The sequence below is a fragment of the Clarias gariepinus genome, chromosome 16, assembly GCF_024256425.1.
Source record: "Clarias gariepinus isolate MV-2021 ecotype Netherlands chromosome 16, CGAR_prim_01v2, whole genome shotgun sequence".
NCBI classification, from domain to species: domain Eukaryota; kingdom Metazoa; phylum Chordata; class Actinopteri; order Siluriformes; family Clariidae; genus Clarias; species Clarias gariepinus.
Window position 1 is genome coordinate 2,574,703 of NC_071115.1, and position 22,265 is coordinate 2,596,967.

At 46.2% G+C, this 22,265-nt stretch overlaps 1 protein-coding gene across 1 annotated transcript; it reads right to left on the reverse strand.

Annotated features, from left to right (window-relative positions):
• Positions 1-219: 219 nt before the first annotated feature.
• Positions 220-20,569, reverse strand: LOC128544920 (putative DMBT1-like protein). Its single transcript, XM_053515233.1, has 8 exons — positions 20,533-20,569; positions 20,173-20,341; positions 19,681-20,086; positions 12,382-12,685; positions 12,023-12,301; positions 4,049-4,363; positions 3,863-3,966; positions 220-390 (listed from the first exon to the last, which is right to left on the reverse strand). Exons 1-8 carry the CDS (start codon positions 20,567-20,569, stop codon positions 220-222), a joined length of 1,785 nt encoding a protein of 594 aa, XP_053371208.1.
• Between the last annotated feature and the right edge of the window lie 1,696 nt (positions 20,570-22,265).

The following is a 22,265-nucleotide window of genomic DNA, read 5'->3' on the forward strand; positions in this document are numbered from 1 at the left end:
ATGGTCTGGACGGATCATCAGAACCTCATCACCATCCGGAATCTAAAACATCTCAACCCACGACAGGCACGGTGGGCATTGTTTTTTGAACACTTCAATTTCCATCTGTCATACCGCCCGGGCTCCAAGAACACCAAGGCCGACGCCCTCTCTTGTCAACAAGAAGAGGAGATGCCCCGGGCGGACCCCGTGCCTGTCATCCCCACCTCACGGATCATTTCACCCATCCACTGGGACATAGAGACAAGGGTTCGCCAGGCTCAGGCTGCGGAGACTGGGCCGACAGGTGCGCCGCCTGGACGACTCTTTGTTCCTCAGCGTCTGGTCCCCGAAGTTCTCCAGTGGGGGCACTCCTCGCCCGTCGCAGGACACCCAGGGACTCGGCACACACTACAGTTTGTGAGACGGGCGTTCTGGTGGCCCACCATGAGAAGGGACGTTGAAGAGTTCGTTCAGGCGTGCCCGGTGTGCGCCAGGGCCAAGGACTCCAACCAGCCTACTTCCGGAGAGCTCCAGCCTTTGCCCGTTCCCCGACGGCCCTGGACGCACATCGCCTTAGACTTCATCACGGGCCTGCCGGTTTCCGAAGAAAAAGACACCATCCTAACCATCATCGACCGGTTCTCCAAAGCCGTACACCTGGTGGCCCTCACCGGACTCCCATCAGCCAAAGACACTGCCGAGCTGATTTTGGAACACGTAGTCCGCCTGCATGGGTTCCCCAAGGACATCGTCTCGGACAGGGGGCCCCAGTTCACCGCCCGGTTCTGGAAGGCCTTCTGCCGTCTGATCAATTCCACCTGCAGTCTGTCCTCCGGTTACCACCCCCAGACTAACGGTCAGACGGAACGGGCCAACCAACAACTGGAGCGCTACCTGAGGTGTTTTGTTTCGGATCGCCAGCGCTCCTGGGCCCGCTACCTCAAATGGGCCGAGCTATCCCACAACCTCCACGTCTCCTCAGCCACCAACCTAAGTCCATTTGAGGTATGTTATGGTTTCCAACCTCCGATGTTCGACCATCAAGAACCGGAGGTTGATGTACCATCGGCCCAACAGTTGGTCCGTAGGTGTCGGCGGTTATGGAACCAAGCCAACCTCGCCATCCAACGTGCCAATACCACCTACGTCGCCCAGCATCGCCGCCGACACCCTCCGGGACGATTGTACCACGTAGGTGACAAGGTATGGCTCTCCCCAAGGAATCTGCACCTGCACACAGAATCCCGCAAACTATCTCCCAGGTTCATCGGCCCATACCGCATCACCCACCGGATAAACCCTGTCACCTACCGGCTCCAGCTGCCTGCGGCGCTCCGGATCCACCCAGTTTTCCACACCTCCCAACTAAAACACTTCACCACCTCTCCAATGAATCCACCCACCCCCCCTGCTCCTCCTCCCCGGATTATCGACAGTGGTCCCGCTTACACTGTGCGCCGGATCCTCGACTCACGCCCTCGGGGCAGGGGCACCCAGTACCTGGTCGATTGGGAAGGCTACGGCCCCGAGGAACAATCCTGGATTCCGTCCCGGTTCATTCTCGACCCCGAATTAATCCGGGACTACCGTCGTCGGGTATCCTCCACCCCAGGACCGTCAGGAGCCGGTCCTGGACAGGGGGGTAATGTCATGCACACTCAATCGGCGACCGGCACTAGGACCCGGAAGTAAAGCGGTCGCAAATCAGGAAGTATAAGAGGAGTAAACAAACCACGATTCAGCGCTCAGTCATTGAGTTCAGCCCATGTCGGTTCTGGTTGTCCATCATCGGTTCGTGAGTACTCACTTTATTTGGGTTTCGCTTTCTGATCTTGAGTGTGTGTTTATAGGACGCGGGTTAAATTTGTGTTTTTCCCTTGCTCCCCTTTTGTGAGAGTCCTTAGACTAACAAGCGTGGTTATCCTACCTACTCGCTCTCTTCCGCGTTTGGGTTCACCATCCACGCTACATTGGGCTAATCGCTAAAGCTAAGTCATCTGGTCGCCTAGGTTAGTTCATCCTGACACTGGGTTACTAATAATATAGTTACTAAAGACTTACAGGAAACGTTTGACCTCTGTCATTGCCAACAAAGGGTATATAGCAAAGTATTAAGATGAAATTCTGTTATTGACCAAATGCTTATTTTCCACCATAATTTGCAACTTTTTCAAATTTCTTATTTTGTCTCTTATAGATGAGGTACACCTATGATGAAAATAACAGGTCTCTCTCATCTTTTTAAGGGTGAGAACTTGTACAATTGATGGCTGACTAAAAACTTTTTTGTGCCACTGTATATACAGGTCCATCTCAGTAAATTAGAATATTATCGAAAAATTGATTCATTTAATAATTCTATCTAAAATTAGAACTCATATTATATGGATTTATTGCACAAGGACTGATATATTTTAAGTGTTTATTATATATTTTTTTATTTATCAACACCTTTTTTTATACAACACCTACATATTCTTTTCGGCGGCACAGGATATTCTCTATACCAAGAGAAACCAAACGTCATGAACTCTCCTTTATTCACCGTGCTTTAAAATTGTATAACACTGTTTCATAGATAATTTACATGTGCTCGATTAGGATGCCTTTTCTGTGTATATGTGTTATTTATTTTATTTTACTTTATTTTAAATTAAGTAACTGATTGTTTGTATGTGTCTTGTATAGGTATGTGTATATTTGACACTTTTCAGGGTTTTGTACTGCAATACCCTGCCTTGTCAAATTTGAATGAACAACTTCTTGAATGGATGATAAAAATGTGGTGGAAAAATGTGGACAAGCAACAGGGATAACCATAATCTGGGGAGGATTGTAAAACTAAGCCCATTCATGAATTTGGAGGAGATTAACAAGGAGTGGACTGCAGCTGGATTCAGTGCTTTAAGAGCCATGACGTACAGACGTAACCAGGACATGGGCTACATATTTTGCATTCCTGGTCCACTTGGTTTAATCAGGTCGAAGCTGTCCACCAGGAAGTTTTGGTGCACTTCATGCTTTGCTCTGCTGACTAGCTTCATGGAGATGATGATTGTATTTTCCAGCAGGACTTGGCACCTGCTCACACTGTCAAAAGTACTAATAACTGGTTTAGGTCTATGGAATCCCTGTGATTGATTAGCCAGCAAATTTGTCCACCCTAAACCCTATCGAGAATCTGTGTGGTATTCTGAAGAGGAAGATGCGAGACACCAGAACCAACAACGCAGTAGAGCTGAAGACCGCTGCCAGAGTAACCTGGATTTTTACCTCAACAGTGCCAAAGACTTATTGTCTCCATTCTACACTGCACTGCAGGAGTGATTCATGCAAAGGGAACCCCAACCAAGTATCGAGAGCTGTACATGTAAAAATTTTATTCTTTTTTTTTTTTAATCATCTTAAATATTATTTTGATTTTCTAAGATAAGAAATTTTGGGTTTTCATTAGCTGCAAGCCATAATCTTTAAAATAAAAATAAAAATATCAGAATATATCAGTCTGTTTGTAATAAATCCATATAAGGAATGAGCTTCACTTTTTGTAATTAAATTACTAAAATGAAAAACCTTTTTGATGATATTCTATATTACTGAGAGGCACCTGTATGTTATGGGTAATAAATCACAAATATTTGAACAGCCTAAAAAAAAATTAATGACCGATAACACTGTTAAGATTAACATCCTCTCTGCTCTTACCCACAGTAATGGTAATGGAGCTGCTCCTGGAAGATGTAGAGTTACTTTCCCTGTATGTGTAGTCACAGGTGTACTGGCCCTGATGTGATTCATCTACAGTCAGAGTAAATGTTGTTGTAGTCTCTGCAGTTTGCTTCTTTATTAATGTCCCAGTTTTATACAAACTGAAGTCTACAGAGATGCATGTTGGGCTGGGTGTGGAACATCTGAACTGAAGGACTTCTCCAGGTGAGACCACAGAATTTGAGGAAATCCGAGTCAGTGTAGGACTCTGCAAATCTTAGAATAAGGACAAATACAAAAATAAATAAATGTATTTACTTTTGTCTGTATTTTGCTACGACAAATAATAACAACTTACTTAAGCACACGACTCCAGCATCTCTATTATGTCCACAGTTCTCTACCCCAAATCCTCTGTGTGAGCACTGATATAGGTAGCTCTCAGTTCCATTACACCGAACATCATCCAGCCAGGTTGGTTCACTTCCCTGACCAAAGCGGGCATTATGAGGAGCGCTGACTGCTTTACCACATCCAAGCTGTCTACACACCACCTCTGCATCCTTTAAGTCCCAGTCATCATCACACACTGTTCCCCACTGGGTGTTGTGCAGGATCTCCACTCGACCACAGCAGTTACCCGTACCATTCACCAGCCTGATCTGCTTATGAACTTGATTGATTACATTAAAAAAGAAAAAAAAATCTTAGACTGTTTTTTTTCACAGGTTTGCTCATGAGTTGTAAAGTAGAATAACACAAGAAGTAAAACAAAAACCAGGCTGTAGACAACTTTAACAGTACAGCACTAAATTTCTGATAGGTAGTAGTTTTTGCCCACCTTGTAAGGGTCCTCCACTAGAGGTCACTGTTTTTATTTTGTAGTTTTTGTTGGCCGACTCAGTTTTCCAGCAGGCACCTCGGTCAGGTGATGCAGTGCACACCTGAACCGAGGTAGCCATCTATCAATCTATAAATAGCTGTTTAGACTGGGAAACTGGGTCGAGCATTTTTGGTAAAACCACTGTCAGTTATGTGGGCATTTTGGTTTGTTTTATTATCTGTTTAATTTGTACTTTGATTTTAGTTGTGTTGACTTGGGCTCTCTTATTGGCAATGTCTCTGTGTATGTTTTGTGTGTCCGTGTTGGTGGAGCTGATTCAGTCCTGTCCTTCTGTGTTCTTGTGGTTAGCTAGAGCAGGTAAGCAGTTAGGTGTGTGTGTGGCTAGGAGCATGATTAGCTAAATTCTATGTTAAGTTATAGTACAGTTACAGTACTAGCATGCTTCTAGCCATAGCCCCTCTGTGTCTCTAGCTGTCCTGGGTTTCCCACCTCCCTAGTTGCCCAGTGAGCCTAGCCTTTGAGTGTCCCCTAGCCTAGCCTTTGAGTGTCCCCTAGCCTAGCCTTTGAGTGTCCCCTAGCCTAGCCTTTGAGTGTCCCCTAGACTAGCCTTTGAGTGTCCCCTGGCCTAGCCAGTGAGTGTCGCCTGGCCTAGCCTTTGCGTGTCGCCTGGCCTAGCCACTGGGTATCCCTTGTCCTGTGTTTCCTCTCCCCCTATTGTCCCAGTGCGCCTAGTTTTAGAGTGCTGTCCCTCCTGACTGGGGAGTAACGACTAGCTTGTGAGTGCCGCCTCGCTTAGTCTTGGAGGGCTGCCTCGCCTAGCCACTGGGTATCCTGTGTCTGTGTTTCTGGGCCCCTATTCCCTAGTGTGTTTAAGCTATTAGGTAAGTATAGCTTAGTGCATGTTGGGGCTAAAGACATGCTTAGCTAGGTGGATGTGTAGCTGACTGCCATGGTTAAGCTTAGCTTAACCATGTTTAGCTAAAAGCCATGCCTAGCTGATTGCCATGTCTTTAGCCCTCGTCCTGTCCCTCTCTTGGTCTCCCGTGTCTCTAGTGTCTCCCGTTCTCTCTAGTGTCTCCCGTTCTCTCTAGTGTCTCCCGTTCTCTCTAGTGTCTCCCGTTCTCCCTAGTGTCTAGTTTCAGCTCCATGCCTCGTTTATGTCCTGTTATGTTTGTCCCCCTGCCTGTGTCTCGTCCCAGGACCTGTTTTGTGTTTTCTCCTGCCTGTGTCTCGCCACAGGGCGTGTTACGTGTCTCCCTTTGCCTGTGTCTCGCCACAGGGCGTGTTACGTGTCTCCCTTTGCCTGTGTCTCGCCACAGGGCGTGTTACGTGTCTCCCTTTGCCTGTGTCTCGCCACAGGGCGTGTTACGTGTCTCCCTTTGCCTGTGTCTCGCCACAGGGCGTGTGTTTGTTCCCCTGTCTGTGTCTTGCCAGAGAGCCCCTGTTAGCCCAAAGTTAAGTATGGTTTGAGTTTGTTTGTTCCTTTGTTTGTCTCTTTATTTACACTTTGTTTAACCTTTATTAAAAAACTCTTTTTTGGTTAACACCACCCCTCTGCCTCTATGCCTGCTCCTTCCGCCCACGGCGTTCAACACCTGCCACAACACCCCGCTCATGACAGAATGCTCGACCCACCAAGGCATAGCAGAGGGGGCTGGGACTTTAAAGCGGCAGCACCCTTCGCGCCTCACGTGGAGGCCACCGCTGCAGCACCCTTCGCGCCTCACGTGGAGGCCACCGCTGCAGCACCCGCCGAGCGCCTCGAGGAGGTCCCAGCAACACCAGCAGGCCTCATGTGGAGGCCCCCACCTTCGTCCAGTAGCCCTTATTCAAGGCTCACCGCCTTCGGAGCGACACCCCAGCACAGCGTCCAGCACCCGGCTTCGATGTCGGGCACCCACCGCTGCACGGCGGAGGAAAAGCCAGTACTGCATCGGCCGCCCGGATTGGGGGACAACACAGCACTGTCTTCAGGGGCTCTACTTCTCAGAGCAATACAGTGCTGCCCCCTCCGCCCGGCCTACAACAGCGATCCGGTGCTGCCTCCGCCACACAGTTGACTATGGGAGCTAGCCCGTCGGGGTCGGGTGAAGGGACACCAGGGAAGTGCCTTGGGACCACCAATAGCGCTCCGGAGGAGCGGTTTAAGGGGGGGGGGTACTGTAAGGGTCTTCCACTAGAGGTCACTGTTTTTATTTTGTAGTTTTTGTTGGCCGACTCAGTTTCCCAGCAGGCACCTCGGTCAGGTGATGCAGTGCACACCTGAACCGAGGTAGCCATCTATCAATCTATAAATAGCTGTTTAGACTGGGAAACTGGGTCGAGCATTTTTGGTAAAACCACTGTCAGTTATGTGGGCATTTTGGTTTGTTTTATTATCTGTTTAATTTGTACTTTGATTTTAGTTGTGTTGACTTGGGCTCTCTTATTGGCAATGTCTCTGTGTATGTTTTGTGTGTCCGTGTTGGTGGAGCTGATTCAGTCCTGTCCTTCTGTGTTCTTGTGGTTAGCTAGAGCAGGTAAGCAGTTAGGTGTGTGTGTGGCTAGGAGCATGATTAGCTAAATTCTATGTTAAGTTATAGTACAGTTACAGTACTAGCATGCTTCTAGCCATAGCCCCTCTGTGTCTCTAGCTGTCCTGGGTTTCCCACCTCCCTAGTTGCCCAGTGAGCCTAGCCTTTGAGTGTCCCCTAGCCTAGCCTTTGAGTGTCCCCTAGCCTAGCCTTTGAGTGTCCCCTAGCCTAGCCTTTGAGTGTCCCCTAGACTAGCCTTTGAGTGTCCCCTGGCCTAGCCAGTGAGTGTCGCCTGGCCTAGCCTTTGCGTGTCGCCTGGCCTAGCCACTGGGTATCCCTTGTCCTGTGTTTCCTCTCCCCCTATTGTCCCAGTGCGCCTAGTTTTAGAGTGCTGTCCCTCCTGACTGGGGAGTAACGACTAGCTTGTGAGTGCCGCCTCGCTTAGTCTTGGAGGGCTGCCTCGCCTAGCCACTGGGTATCCTGTGTCTGTGTTTCTGGGCCCCTATTCCCTAGTGTGTTTAAGCTATTAGGTAAGTATAGCTTAGTGCATGTTGGGGCTAAAGACATGCTTAGCTAGGTGGATGTGTAGCTGACTGCCATGGTTAAGCTTAGCTTAACCATGTTTAGCTAAAAGCCATGCCTAGCTGATTGCCATGTCTTTAGCCCTCGTCCTGTCCCTCTCTTGGTCTCCCGTGTCTCTAGTGTCTCCCGTTCTCTCTAGTGTCTCCCGTTCTCTCTAGTGTCTCCCGTTCTCTCTAGTGTCTCCCGTTCTCTCTAGTGTCTCCCGTTCTCCCTAGTGTCTAGTTTCAGCTCCATGCCTCGTTTATGTCCTGTTATGTTTGTCCCCCTGCCTGTGTCTCGTCCCAGGACCTGTTTTGTGTTTTCTCCTGCCTGTGTCTCGCCACAGGGCGTGTTACGTGTCTCCCTTTGCCTGTGTCTCGCCACAGGGCGTGTTACGTGTCTCCCTTTGCCTGTGTCTCGCCACAGGGCGTGTTACGTGTCTCCCTTTGCCTGTGTCTCGCCACAGGGCGTGTTACGTGTCTCCCTTTGCCTGTGTCTCGCCACAGGGCGTGTGTTTGTTCCCCTGTCTGTGTCTTGCCAGAGAGCCCCTGTTAGCCCAAAGTTAAGTATGGTTTGAGTTTGTTTGTTCCTTTGTTTGTCTCTTTATTTACACTTTGTTTAACCTTTATTAAAAGACTCTTTTTTGGTTAACACCACCCCTCTGCCTCTATGCCTGCTCCTTCCGCCCACGGCGTTCAACACCTGCCACAACACCCCGCTCATGACAGAATGCTCGACCCACCAAGGCATAGCAGAGGGGGCTGGGACTTTAAAGCGGCAGCACCCTTCGCGCCTCACGTGGAGGCCACCGCTGCAGCACCCTTCGCGCCTCACGTGGAGGCCACCGCTGCAGCACCCGCCGAGCGCCTCGAGGAGGTCCCAGCAACACCAGCAGGCCTCATGTGGAGGCCCCCACCTTCGTCCAGTAGCCCTTATTCAAGGCTCACCGCCTTCGGAGCGACACCCCAGCACAGCGTCCAGCACCCGGCTTCGATGTCGGGCACCCACCGCTGCACGGCGGAGGAAAAGCCAGTACTGCATCGGCCGCCCGGATTGGGGGACAACACAGCACTGTCTTCAGGGGCTCTACTTCTCAGAGCAATACAGTGCTGCCCCCTCCGCCCGGCCTACAACAGCGATCCGGTGCTGCCTCCGCCACACAGTTGACTATGGGAGCTAGCCCGTCGGGGTCGGGTGAAGGGACACCAGGGAAGTGCCTTGGGACCACCAATAGCGCTCCGGAGGAGCGGTTTAAGGGGGGGGGGTACTGTAAGGGTCTTCCACTAGAGGTCACTGTTTTTATTTTGTAGTTTTTGTTGGCCGACTCAGTTTCCCAGCAGGCACCTCGGTCAGGTGATGCAGTGCACACCTGAACCGAGGTAGCCATCTATCAATCTATAAATAGCTGTTTAGACTGGGAAACTGGGTCGAGCATTTTTGGTAAAACCACTGTCAGTTATGTGGGCATTTTGGTTTGTTTTATTATCTGTTTAATTTGTACTTTGATTTTAGTTGTGTTGACTTGGGCTCTCTTATTGGCAATGTCTCTGTGTATGTTTTGTGTGTCCGTGTTGGTGGAGCTGATTCAGTCCTGTCCTTCTGTGTTCTTGTGGTTAGCTAGAGCAGGTAAGCAGTTAGGTGTGTGTGTGGCTAGGAGCATGATTAGCTAAATTCTATGTTAAGTTATAGTACAGTTACAGTACTAGCATGCTTCTAGCCATAGCCCCTCTGTGTCTCTAGCTGTCCTGGGTTTCGCACCTCCCTAGTTGCCCAGTGAGCCTAGCCTTTGAGTGTCCCCTAGCCTAGCCTTTGAGTGTCCCCTAGCCTAGCCTTTGAGTGTCCCCTGGCCTAGTCTTTGAGTGTCCCCTGGCCTAGCCTTTGCGTGTCGCCTGGCCTAGCCTTTGCGTGTCGCCTGGCCTAGCCACTGGGTATCCCTTGTCCTGTGTTTCCTCTCCCCCTATTGTCCCAGTGCGCCTAGTTTTAGAGTGCTGTCCCTCCTGACTGGGGAGTAACGACTAGCTTGTGAGTGCCGCCTCGCTTAGTCTTGGAGGGCTGCCTCGCCTAGCCACTGGGTATCCTGTGTCTGTGTTTCTGGGCCCCTATTCCCTAGTGTGTTTAAGCTATTAGGTAAGTATAGCTTAGTGCATGTTGGGGCTAAAGACATGCTTAGCTAGGTGGATGTGTAGCTGACTGCCATGGTTAAGCTTAGCTTAACCATGTTTAGCTAAAAGCCATGCCTAGCTGATTGCCATGTCTTTAGCCCTCGTCCTGTCCCTCTCTTGGTCTCCCGTGTCTCTAGTGTCTCCCGTTCTCTCTAGTGTCTCCCGTTCTCCCTAGTGTCTAGTTTCAGCTCCACGCCTCGTTTATGTCCTGTTATGTTTGTCCCCCTGCCTGTGTCTCGTCCCAGGGCGTGTTACGTGTCTCCCTTTGCCTGTGTCTCGCCACAGGGCGTGTTACGTGTCTCCCTTTGCCTGTGTCTCGCCACAGGGCGTGTTACGTGTCTCCCTTTGCCTGTGTCTCGCCACAGGGCGTGTTACGTGTCTCCCTTTGCCTGTGTCTCGCCACAGGGCGTGTTACGTGTCTCCCGTTGCCTGTGTCTCGCCACAGGGCGTGTGTTTGTTCCCCTGTCTGTGTCTTGCCAGAGAGCCCCTGTTAGCCCAAAGTTAAGTATGGTTTGAGTTTGTTTGTTCCTTTGTTTGTCTCTTTATTTACACTTTGTTTAACCTTTATTAAAAGACTCTTTTTTGGTTAACACCACCCCTCTGCCTCTATGCCTGCTCCTTCCGCCCACGGCGTTCAACACCTGCCACAACACCCCGCTCATGACACACCTATTCATTAAATTATGCTATTTACATTACTCACAATAAGTTAGGGATATTGTTATTTTCATAAGTGCTTTTCCTATTTGCTCTGAATTTGAAAGAAATAAGTAAAAAGTTCCCTTTGATATTACTCATAATGTATTAGAAGAAACACCATTTTCATTAGTTTATTATTTATTACCCCCAAAATTTGGACAATAAAAGGGATGTTTCCACCATTTGCTGCAATGTCAGCTTGACAGCGACGTCCCATGCTCCTCACTAGCCTCATGATGTTGTATTGAGGCAATGTGTTCCACTCTTCCACAAGTGCTACCCCCACATCACCTGGCAGAACTGCGTGTGGGGTACGATCATCCAGTCTCTGCTTCAACTGGTCCCAGACGTGCTCTTTGGGGTTCAGGTCAGGGGACATTGATGGCCATACCATATGAGGCACTCCAACTTCCTGAAGTCGAGCTGTGACAATTCTTTCACGATGTGGTGGAGCATTATCATCCATGAACAGAAAGTTGAGCGGGTGTTGGCGCAATTGGGGGATGTTGATGGGGCCTATGACGTCTCTGAGGTAAGAACATGCAGTGACTGAGCCATGTACAGTAACCAAATCTGTTTTGCCCCGATTGGTGATGCCTTTCCAGACTGTTTCACCTCCTCCACCAAAGCAAACCATGGGGACCATGTTGACAACAGTGTATCGCTCACCTAACGTTTTCCTGTGCAAGGTGACCCAACACTCATCAGTGTACAGAACGGTAGACCACTGCTGCATTGTCCAGGTCACATGGTCTTGTGCCCACTGCAAATGTTCACGGTGGTGTCTTGGTGTCAGTGGAGTCACCTTGCAATGGTCGTCTGGCATTCAAGCCAAAGCTGTGGGTCAGTTGCGAATGGTTTGTTTGTAAACCCTAGTAAACTAGCATCTCGTAAACGGCCCTGCAGCTGTGTGGCAGTTGCATAACGATGTCTGAGTGCATAGGTCCTTAGGGACTGGTCATCCTTGCGGCCTGTCACTCGTGGGGCTCCACTCCTGGGTCTGTCTTGAACTCTGCCAGTAGTTCTGTGTCTTGATGCAAGTCTGCTAATGACACTTTGAGACACACCAGGTTCACAAGCAACATCTGACTGCCTGCCACTGACCCAAAGGTGCGCCATGGCCAGGTGGCGCCGCTTATCCATTAAGTGACATCGTGTGCTAATGGCTGTTTAAGTCATGAACTTAGAATGAATTACTGACAATACCAGCTTTTTATACACACAGAATGTTGAAATTGATGCCACATTGAAAAAGGTTGTCTTTTGGGATTGGTCCCAATATAAGGCACACCTGTACACAATGAGACCATGGAAAACACAAAATAAAGTGTGTCTATCACCCCAATACAATTGCCTCCCTATCCCAAAAATGTCTGAAGTAAAACAAACACAGTATGTATGACATCCACTAAGTCTCTCACAATATGCCTAACTAATTGTGAGTAGTGTATATAAAAATATATTTATAGTATGGGTAATAAATGACATTTAAACAGCCTAAATAAATAAAAGACTTCCAAGACTGTTTAGATTAACATCCTCTTTGTTCTTACCCACAGTGATGGTAATAGAGCTGCTTCTGGATGATATAGAGTTACTTTCCCTGTATGTGTAGTCACAGGTGTACTGGCCCTGATGTGATTCATCTACAGTCAGAGTAAATGTTGTTGTAGTCTCTGCAGTTTGCTCCTTTATTAATGACCCAGTTTTATACAAACTGAAGTCTACAGGGATGCATGTTGGGCTGGGTGTGGAACATCTGAACTGAAGGACTTCTCCAGGTGAGACCACAGAGTTTGGGGAGATCCGAGTCAGTGTGGGACTCTGTAAATCTTAGAGTAAAGAAGTATATTTTATTATTTTGTACATCTATTCGATTTAAACTGTTTTGCTACAACAAATAATAACTTACTTAGGCAAACAACTCCAGCATCTTCCCCATGTCCACAGTTCTCCACTCCAAATCCTCCATGTGAGCACTGATCTATGTAGCTCTCAGTCCCATTACACCGAACATTATCCAGCCAGGTTGGTTCACTTCCCTGACCAAAACGGGCATTATGAGGAGCGCTGACTGCTTTACCACATCCAAGCTGTCTACACACCACCTCTGCATCCTTTAAGTCCCAGTCATCATCACACACTGTTCCCCACTGGGCTTTGTGCTGGATCTCCACTCGACCACAGCAGTTACTGTGACCATTCACCAGTCTAATCTGGTTATGAGCTTGATTTATTACATGAAAAAGATTTTTTTTTAAAGCTTAGTTCTTTTTTTGTAGGTTTGCTTATGAGTTGAAAAGTAACACTAGAGGTAAAACTTAAAAAAAGACTGTAGATTTTTTTTTAAGTAAAACACTGGGTTACTACTAATATATTTACTAAACACTTACAGGAAACGTTAGACCTCTGTCATTGCCAACAAAGGGTATATAGCAAAGTATTAAGATGAAATTCTGTTATTGACCAAATGCTTATTTTCCACCATAATTTGCAACTTTTTCAAATTTCTTATTTTGTCTCTTATAGATGAGGTATACCTATAATGAAAATAACAGGTCTCTCTCATCTTTTTAAGGGTGAGAACTTGTACAATTGATGGCTGACTAAAAACTTTTTTGTGCCACTGTATATACAGGTGCATCTCAGTAAATTAGAATATTATCGAAAAATTGATTCATTTAATAATTCTATCTAAAATTAGAACTCATATTATATGGATTTATTGCACAAAGACTGATATATTTTAAGTGTTTATTATATATCTTTTTATTTATCAACACCTTTTTTTTTACACTCCAACACCTACATATTCTTTTCGGCGGCACCGGATATTCTCTATACCAAGAGAAACCAAACGTCATGAACTCTCCTTTATTCACCGTGGTTTAAAATTGTATAACACTGTTTCATAGATAATTTACATGTGCTCGATTAGGATGCCTTTTCTGTGTATATGTGTTATTTATTTTATTTTACTTTATTTTAAATTAAGTAACTGATTGTTTGTATGTGTCTTGTATAGGCATGTGTATATTTGACACTTTTCAGGGTTTTGTACTGCAATACCCTGCCTTGTCAAATTTGAATGAACAATTTCTTGAATGGATGATAAAAATGTGGTGGAAAAATGTGGACAAGCAACAGGGATAACCATAATCTGGGGAGGATTGTAAAACTAAGCCCATTTATGAATTTGGAGAAGATTAACAAGGAGTGGACTGCAGCTGGATTCAGTGCTTTAAGAGCCATGACGTACAGACGTAACCAGGACATGGGCTACATATTTTGCATTCCTGGTCCACTTGGTTTTATCAGGTCGAAGCTGTCCACCAGAAAGTTTTGGTGCACTTCATGCTTTGCTCTGCTGACTAGCTTCATGGAGATGATGATTGTATTTTCCAGCAGGACTTGGCACCTGCTCACGCTGTCAAAAGTACTAATAACTGGTTTAGGTCAATGGAATCCCTGTGATTGATTAGCCAGCAAATTTGTCCACCCTAAACTCTATTGAGAATCTGTGTGGTATTCTGAAGAGGAAGATGCGAGACACCAGAACCAACAACGCAGAAGAGCTGAAGACCGCTGCCAGAGTAACCTGGATTTTCACCTCAACAGTGCCAAAGACTTATTGTCTCCATTCTACACTGCACTGCAGGAGTGATTCATGCAAAGGGAACCCCAACCAAGTATCGAGAGCTGTACATGTAAAAAATTTTATTTGTTTTTTTTTTTAATCATCTTAAATATTATTTTGATTTTCTAAGATAAGAAATTTTGGGTTTTCATTAGCTGCAAGCCATAATCTTTAAAATAAAAATAAAAAAATCAGAATATATCAGTCTGTCTGTAATAAATCCATATAAGGAATGAGCTTCACTTTTTTAATTAAATTACTAAAATGAAAAACCTTTTTGATGATATTCTATATTACTGAGAGGCACCTGTATGTTAGGGGTAATAAATCACAAATATTTGAACAGCCTAAAAAAAAATTAATGACCGATAACACTGTTAAGATTAACATCCTCTCTGCTCTTACCCACAGTGATGGTAATGGAGCTGCTCCTGGAAGATGTAGAGTTACTTTCCCTGTATGAGTAGTCACAGGTATATTGGCCCTGATGTGATTCATCTACAGTCAGAGTAAATGTTGTTGTAGTCTCTGCCGTTTGCTTTTTTATTAATGTCCCAGTTTTATACAAACTGAAGTCTACAGAGATGCATGTTGGGCTGGGTGTGGAACATCTGAACTGAAGGACTTCTCCAGGTGAGACCACAGAATTTGAGGAGATCCGAGTCAGTGTAGGACTCTGCAAATCTTAGAATAAGGACAAATACAAAAATAAATAAATGTATTTACTTTTGTCTGTATTTTGCTACGACAAATAATAACAACTTACTTAAGCACACGACTCCAGCATCTCTATTATGTCCACAGTTCTCTACCCCAAATCCTCTGTGTGAGCACTGATATAGGTAGCTCTCAGTTCCATTACACCGAACATCATCCAGCCAGGTTGGTTCACTTCCCTGACCAAAGCGGGCATTATGAGGAGCGCTGACTGCTTTACCACATCCAAGCTGTCTACACACCACCTCTGCATCCTTTAAGTCCCAGTCATCATCACACACTGTTCCCCACTGGGTGTTGTGCAGGATCTCCACTCGACCACAGCAGTTACCTGTACCATTCACCAGCCTGATCTGCTTATGGACTTGATTGATTACATTAAAAAAGAAAAAAAAATCTTAGTTTAGACTGTTTTTTTTCACAGGTTTGCTCATGAGTTGTAGAGTAGCATAACACAAGAAGTAAAACAAAAACCAGGCTGTAGACAATTTTAACAGTACAGCACTAAATTTCTGATAGGTAGTAGTTTTTGCCCACCTATTCATTAAATTATGCTATTTACATTACTCACAATAAGTTAGGGATATTGTTATTTTCATGAGTGCTTTTCCTATTTGCTCTGAATTTGAAAGAAATAAGTAAAAAGTTCCCTTTGATATTACTCATAATGTATTAGAAGAAACACCATTTTCATTAGTTTATTATTTATTACCCCCAAAATTTGGAAAATAAAAGGGATGTTTCCACCATTTGCTGCAATGTCAGCTTGACAGCGACGTCCCATGCTCCTCACTAGCCTCATGATGTTGTTCTGAGGCAATGCGTTCCACTCTTCCACAAGTGCTACCCCCACATCACCTGGCAGAACTGCGTGTGGGGTACGATCATCCAGTCTCTGCTTCAACTGGTCCCAGACGTGCTCTTTGGGGTTCAGGTCAGGGGACATTGATGGCCATACCATATGAGGCACTCCAACTTCCTGAAGTCGAGCTGTGACAATTCTTTCACGATGTGGTGGAGCATTATCATCCATGAACAGAAAGTTGAGCGGGTGTTGGCGCAATTTGGGGATGTTGATGGGGCCTATGACGTCTCTGAGGTAAGAACATGCAGTGACTGAGCCATGTACAGTAACCAAATCTGTTTTGCCCCGATTGGTGATGCCTTTCCAGACTGTTTCACCTTCTCCACCAAAGCAAACCATGGGGACCATGTTGACAACAGTGTATCGCTCACCTAGCGTTTTTCTGTGCAAGGTGACCCAACACTCATCAGTGTACAGAATGGTAGACCACTGCTGCATTGTCCAGGTCACATGGTCTTGTGCCCACTGCAAATGTTCACGGTGGTGTCTTGGTGTCAGTGGAGTCACCTTGCAATGGTCATCTGGCATTCAAGCCAAAGCTGTGGGTCGGTTGCGAATGGTTTATTTGTAAACCCTAGTAACCTCGCATCTCGTAAACGGCCCTGCAGCTGTGTGGCAGTTGCATAACGATGTCTGAGTGCATAGGTCCTTAGGTACTGGTCATCGTTGCGGTCTGTCACTCATGGGGCTCCACTCCTGGGTCTGTCTTGAACTCTGCCAGTAGTTCTGTGTCTTGATGCAAGCCTGCTAATGACACTTTGAGACACACCAGGTTCACGAGCAACATCTGACTGCCTGCTACCAACCCGAAGGCGCGCCATGGCCAGGTGGTGCCGCTTATCCATTAAGTGACATTGTGTGCTAATGGCTGTTTGACTGATGAACTTAGAATGACTTACTGACAATACCAGCTTTTTATACCCACAGAATGTTGAAATTGATGCCACATTGAAAAAGGTTGTCTTTTGGGATCGGCCCCAATATAAGGCACACCTGTACACAATGAGACCATGGAAAACACAAAATGAGGTGTGTCTATCACCCCAATACAATTGCCTCCCTATCCCAAAAATGTCTAAAGTAAAACAAACACAATATGTTTGACATCCACTAAGTCTCTCACAATCTGCCTAACTAATTGTAAGTAGTATATATAAAAAATATATTCATAGTATGGGTAATAAATGACATTTAAACAGCCTAAACAAATAAATGACTTCTAACACTGTTTAGATTAACATCCTCTTTGTTCTTACCCACAGTGATGGTAATGGAGCTGCTTCTGGATGATATGGAGTCACTTTCCCTGTATGTGTAGTCACAGGTGTACTGGCCCTGATGTGATTCATCTACAGTCAGAGTAAATGTTGTTGTAGTCTCTGCAGTTTGCTTCTTTATTAATGACCCAGTTTTATACAAACTGAAGTCTACAGGGATGCATGTTGGGCTGGGTGTGGAACATCTGAACTGAAGGACTTCTCCAGGTGAGACCACAGAGTTTGGGGAGATCCGAGTCAGTGTGGGACTCTGTAAATCTTAGAGTAAAGAAGTATATTTTATTATTTTGTACATGTATTCGCTTTAAACTGTTTTGCTACAACAAATAATAACTTACTTAGGCAAACAACTCCAGCATCTTCCCCATGTCCACAGTTCTCTACTCCAAATCCTCTGTGTGAGCACTGATCTATGTAGCTCTCAGTCCCATTACACCGAACATTATCCAGCCAGGTTGGTTCACTTCCCTGACCAAAACGGGCACTATGAGGAGCGCTGACTGCTTTACCACATCCAAGCTGTCTACACACCACCTCTGCATCCTTTAAGTCCCAGTCATCATCACACACTGTTCCCCACTGGGCTTTGTGCTGGATCTCCACTCGACCACAACAGTTACTGTGACCATTCACCAGCCTGATCTGGTTATGAGCTTGATTAATTATATGAAAAAGATTTTTTTTTTAAGCTTAGTCCTTTTTTAGTAGGTTTGCTCATGAGTTGTAAAGTAGAGTAACACTAGAGATAAAACTAAAAAAAAACACTGTAGACTAATAGGTAGTACTTGCATCGCATCTATTGAGACATCACTGACTAACAGAATTAATGCTTTAGTCTACTTAATTACGCTATTTATAACACTTATACAGCAAAAAATTATTTAGTCAGTCACCAATTGTGCAAGTTTTTCCACTTAAAATTATGAGAGAGGCCTGTAATTTTCATCATAGAGTCTCTATAAGAGACAAAATAAGAAATTTGCAAAAGTTGCAAATTATGGTGGAAAATAAGCATTTGGTCAATAACAGAATTTCATTTTAATACTTTGCTATATACCCTTTGTTGGGAATGACAGAGGTCTAACTTTTTCTGTAAGTCTTTACAACGTTTTCACACACTTGCTGGTATTTTGGCCCATTCCTCCATGCAGTTCTCCTCTAGTGCAGTGATGTTTTGGGGCTGTCGCTGGGCAACACGTCTGACGCTGCAGGATTTGAGTCCCTGGTTGCGCAGTGTGTCACTGATTGTACCCTTTGTTATTTTGGTCCCAGCTCTCTGCAAGTCATTTACTAGGTCAGCTCTTTGGTCTTGGCCATAGTGGAGATTGGAGTGTGACTGTTTGAGGTTGAGGACAGGTCTCTTTTATACTGATATTAAGTTTAAACAGATGTCATTAATACAGGTAACGAGTAGAGGAAAAAGGAGCATATTAAAGAAGAAGTTACAGGTCTGTGAGAGCCAGAAATCTTGCTTGTTTGTAGGTGACCAGATACTTATTTAACAATCAATTAAATAATTTTCGTGCTTAATTTATCAATGAATTTATTAAAAATCCTACAATGTGATTTTTGTTCCTTAAATTGTCTCTCATAGTTGACGTACACCTATGATGGAAATTACAGGCCTCTCTCATCTTTTTAAGTGTGAGAACTTGCACAATTGATGGCTGACTAAAAACTTTTTTGCGCCACTGTATATACAGGTCCATCTCAGTAAATTAGAATATTATCGAAAAATTGATTCATTTCTTAATTTTATCTAAAATTAAAACTCATATTATATGGATTTATTACACAAAGACTGATATATTTTAAGTGTTTATTTTTTAAATTATTTTCATGATTATGGCTTAAAGTTAATAAAAACCCAACATTTAGTATCTTAGTGTCACGTTCTGGTTGTCTGTGTCGGCGTTGTGGCATAGATGCAGAGGCTGAGACGAGAACTTCCAGATAAACTCTTTTTATTGATATAATCAAGCAAAAACAAAAGCTCTCTTCAAAGAGCACTTAGAAATCTTTAATAGAACGTCTTACTGAAAACAACCAACACAAAATAACCATAACAAATGCTACACGCCTGACTGAGCTTCAGTCAGGCTATTTATAACTCAACTAATGACTGACCTGGATCAGGTGCATGCTTCCATCACCTGACCCAGGTGCCCTATGGGAGATGAAGTTCCCTTCAAATTCAAATTTTATTTGTCACATACACAAACATACACAGTACGAAATGTAGTGAAATGCATTATACGACTGCCATTGACCCTAAAAGAGAGTTAAATTTTACAAATAAGAAATAAATATGAATAAAAGAAATACGATAGAAATTAAATTAAAAAATTAAATTAAACTAGGAAAAATAGAACTAAAAATAAAAATAGAAATGTGCTAGGAAAAAAATAGAACTAGAAATAAAAATAGAAATATGATGTACAAAATAGAAATATACTGTGCAAATTGAAATATACTGTACGGTGTGTGCAAATATGCATAGAGCAAAGTGTCTTAGTGCAGAGGTTATTAAAGTGTCTTTGTGCACTGGTTGTTGTGCACACAACCTATAACATAAAAACACAACAAACAAGCAGAGTCTTTGGGCGCCCTCTAGGGGTTAACCCTTACAGTACCCCCCCCCTCAAAAACGCTCCTCCGGAGCGCTAACGGAGGCCCGGGACTCCCTCCCCAATGTTCAAAGTCTGGCCTTCCGACCCGGAGGCTGTAGCCCTTGTCCCCTAAGCCGGGCTGCATGGCCAGCAGGACAGGTTTCCCAGAGCCGGGCTGCGAAGCGGGCATGCTGATCTCGGAGGCGCTTGGAGGCAGTGGAGCTGAAACGACATCCGCGATGCTTGACAGCTGCGGAGCTGACGCGACGTTCGTGGAGCTTGGTGGCCCCGGGGCTGAAGTGACGTCCGTGTCGCTTAGGGACTGCGGAGCTGAGGCGACGTCCGTGGCACTGGACTGAGGCTCGGGCACAATGTTCTCGGAGCTTGCCGGCTGAAGGGCGGACGTGACGTTCGCAGCTGAGGAGCTGGAGCGACGCTCGCTGCGTCCGGCGGCTGTGGAGCGGGAGCGACGCTCACTGCGTCCGGCGGCTGTGGAGCTGGAGCGACGCTCGCTGCGTCCGGCGGCTGAGGAGCTGGAGCGACGCTCGCTGCGTCCGGCGGTTGAGGAGCTGGAGCGACGCTCGGCGCGCTCGCCTGCTGAGGAGCTGGAGCGACGCTCGGCGCGCTCGCCGGCTGAGGAGCTGGAGCGACGTCCGCTGCGTTCGGCGGCTGCAGGTCTGAAGCGACTTCCGTGTCGCTTAGGGATTGCGGAGCTGAGGTGACGTCCGCGGCACTGGACTGAAGCTTGGGCACGACGTCCTCAAAGCCTGGCGGCGGAGGAAGAAGCGCACCGTTTGAGGTTCCTCCTCCCTCTCGCCACCGCCGTACCTGACCTTCTTGGTCCGTACCTCCTGGTCGGTGCGGGGAAGTCTGTCACCCCGAGCTGCGTCGCTCTTAAACGGTGTTCACCGGATGGCAAGCCTGCAGCCTTTCCAGCTCTGCAGCGCCCTTTGCTCACTTTGCTCTCGGTCCTTTCTGTGCTCCTCCATCGTCATTGCTCCCCCCAAAAAAACATTTAGGGGAGACACCTCTGCTATGCCACTTTTAAGGTGTAGCATTCTGTCACGTTCTGGTTGTCTGTGTCGGCGTTGTGGCATAGATGCAGAGGCTGAGACGAGAACTTCCAGATAAACTCTTTTTATTGATATAATCAAGCAAAAACAAAAGCTCTCTTCAAAGAGCACTTAGAAATCTTTAATAGAACGTCTTACTGAAAACAACCAACACAAAATAACCATAACAAATGCTACACGCCTGACTGAGCTTCAGTCAGGCTATTTATAACTCAACTAATGACTGACCTGGATCAGGTGCATGCATCCATCACCTGACCCAGGTGCCCTATGGGAGATGAAGTTCCCTTCACACAACCTATAACATAAAAACACAACAAACAAGCAGAGTCTTTGGGCGCCCTCTAGGGGTTAACCCTTACACTTAGAAAAAAAAAAGATTTTTCGTATGAATTGTCAGGGTTACCCCCTAAAGGGCGCCTAGCGCCCAAAGACTCTTTTATGTTTTAGGTAAATAATGCACCTCGGTCAGGTGATGGCTTCCACCTCGGCTCACCTGAACCTAGGTGACTCATTAGTTTGATTAGTTAGATTATAAATACCCTGTTTAAGTTCAGTTTGGTTGTCTGGCATTTGTTATTGCTGCTGTTGTTGTGGTTATATTGAAGTTTTTGTTGTGCTTAAGTCAAGTGTTTTGTTTCAGTTTAGTTTTAAATTTCATCAAAAGAACAACTAAACCGTCATCATTGCCTCTAAATTTATGCCTCACCAACACATACAATCCCTACGTGACAAAAGGCCAGACCTTTTCAGCGACATAGCAGAGGTTTCTCCCCTGGGTGTTTTTTGTGGGGGAGCTGTGACGATAACGCCGGGGCGAGTCGACTTTGGGAACGGTCGGCTGGCCACTCGGCATCACTTCAAGGAGCGGGCAGAAGCAAGAGGAGCAGAATCCTGCAGAACGTGCAGGAGACAGACTGGAATAAATGAGCGAGAGATGCAGCAGAGCTGGGAAGGTGAACAGACAAAGAATGTTAATATGTTCTGTGCCCAAGAAAATCTAAAGCGCATACAAGGCCTGCAGGAGCAGTTGGAACAGCTTTAAAGACTGCTTGTCCAGCTTAACCTTTCAGACTGCCACACCACGCACTCAACTACGAGGGCGGCGCGCCACCTCCTCCTCTGTGCGACTTTGAGAACATTGTGCTTCCTCCTCTGCCTGGCTTTGAGGACGTCGTGCCAGCTTCTCTGCTCGACGTCGACAACGTCTCGCTTTCTCCTCCTCTGCTTAACCACGAGGGCGGCGCGCCACCTCCTTCTCTGCTCGACTTCAAGAACATTGTGCTTCCTCCTCTGCCTGGCTTCAAGGACGTCGTGCCAGCTCCTTTGTTCGAAGTCGAGGACGTTTCGCTTCCTTCTCCACCGCTCGACTGCGAGGACATTGTGCCAGGTCCTCCACCCAGCTCCGAGGATGTCGCGCCTTTCCTCTGCCCCCCAGCTTTGAGGACGCCATGCCAGTTCCTCCGCCAGGCTCTGAGGACGTTGCCCTTCTTCCTCCATTGCCAAGCTTCAAGGACGTCGTACCAGTGCCTCAACCTGGCTCCAAGGACGTCGTGCCAGCAACGCTGCCTGGCTCTGAAGCTCAAATGCCTGCTCCGTCACCCTGCTTAAAGGACAT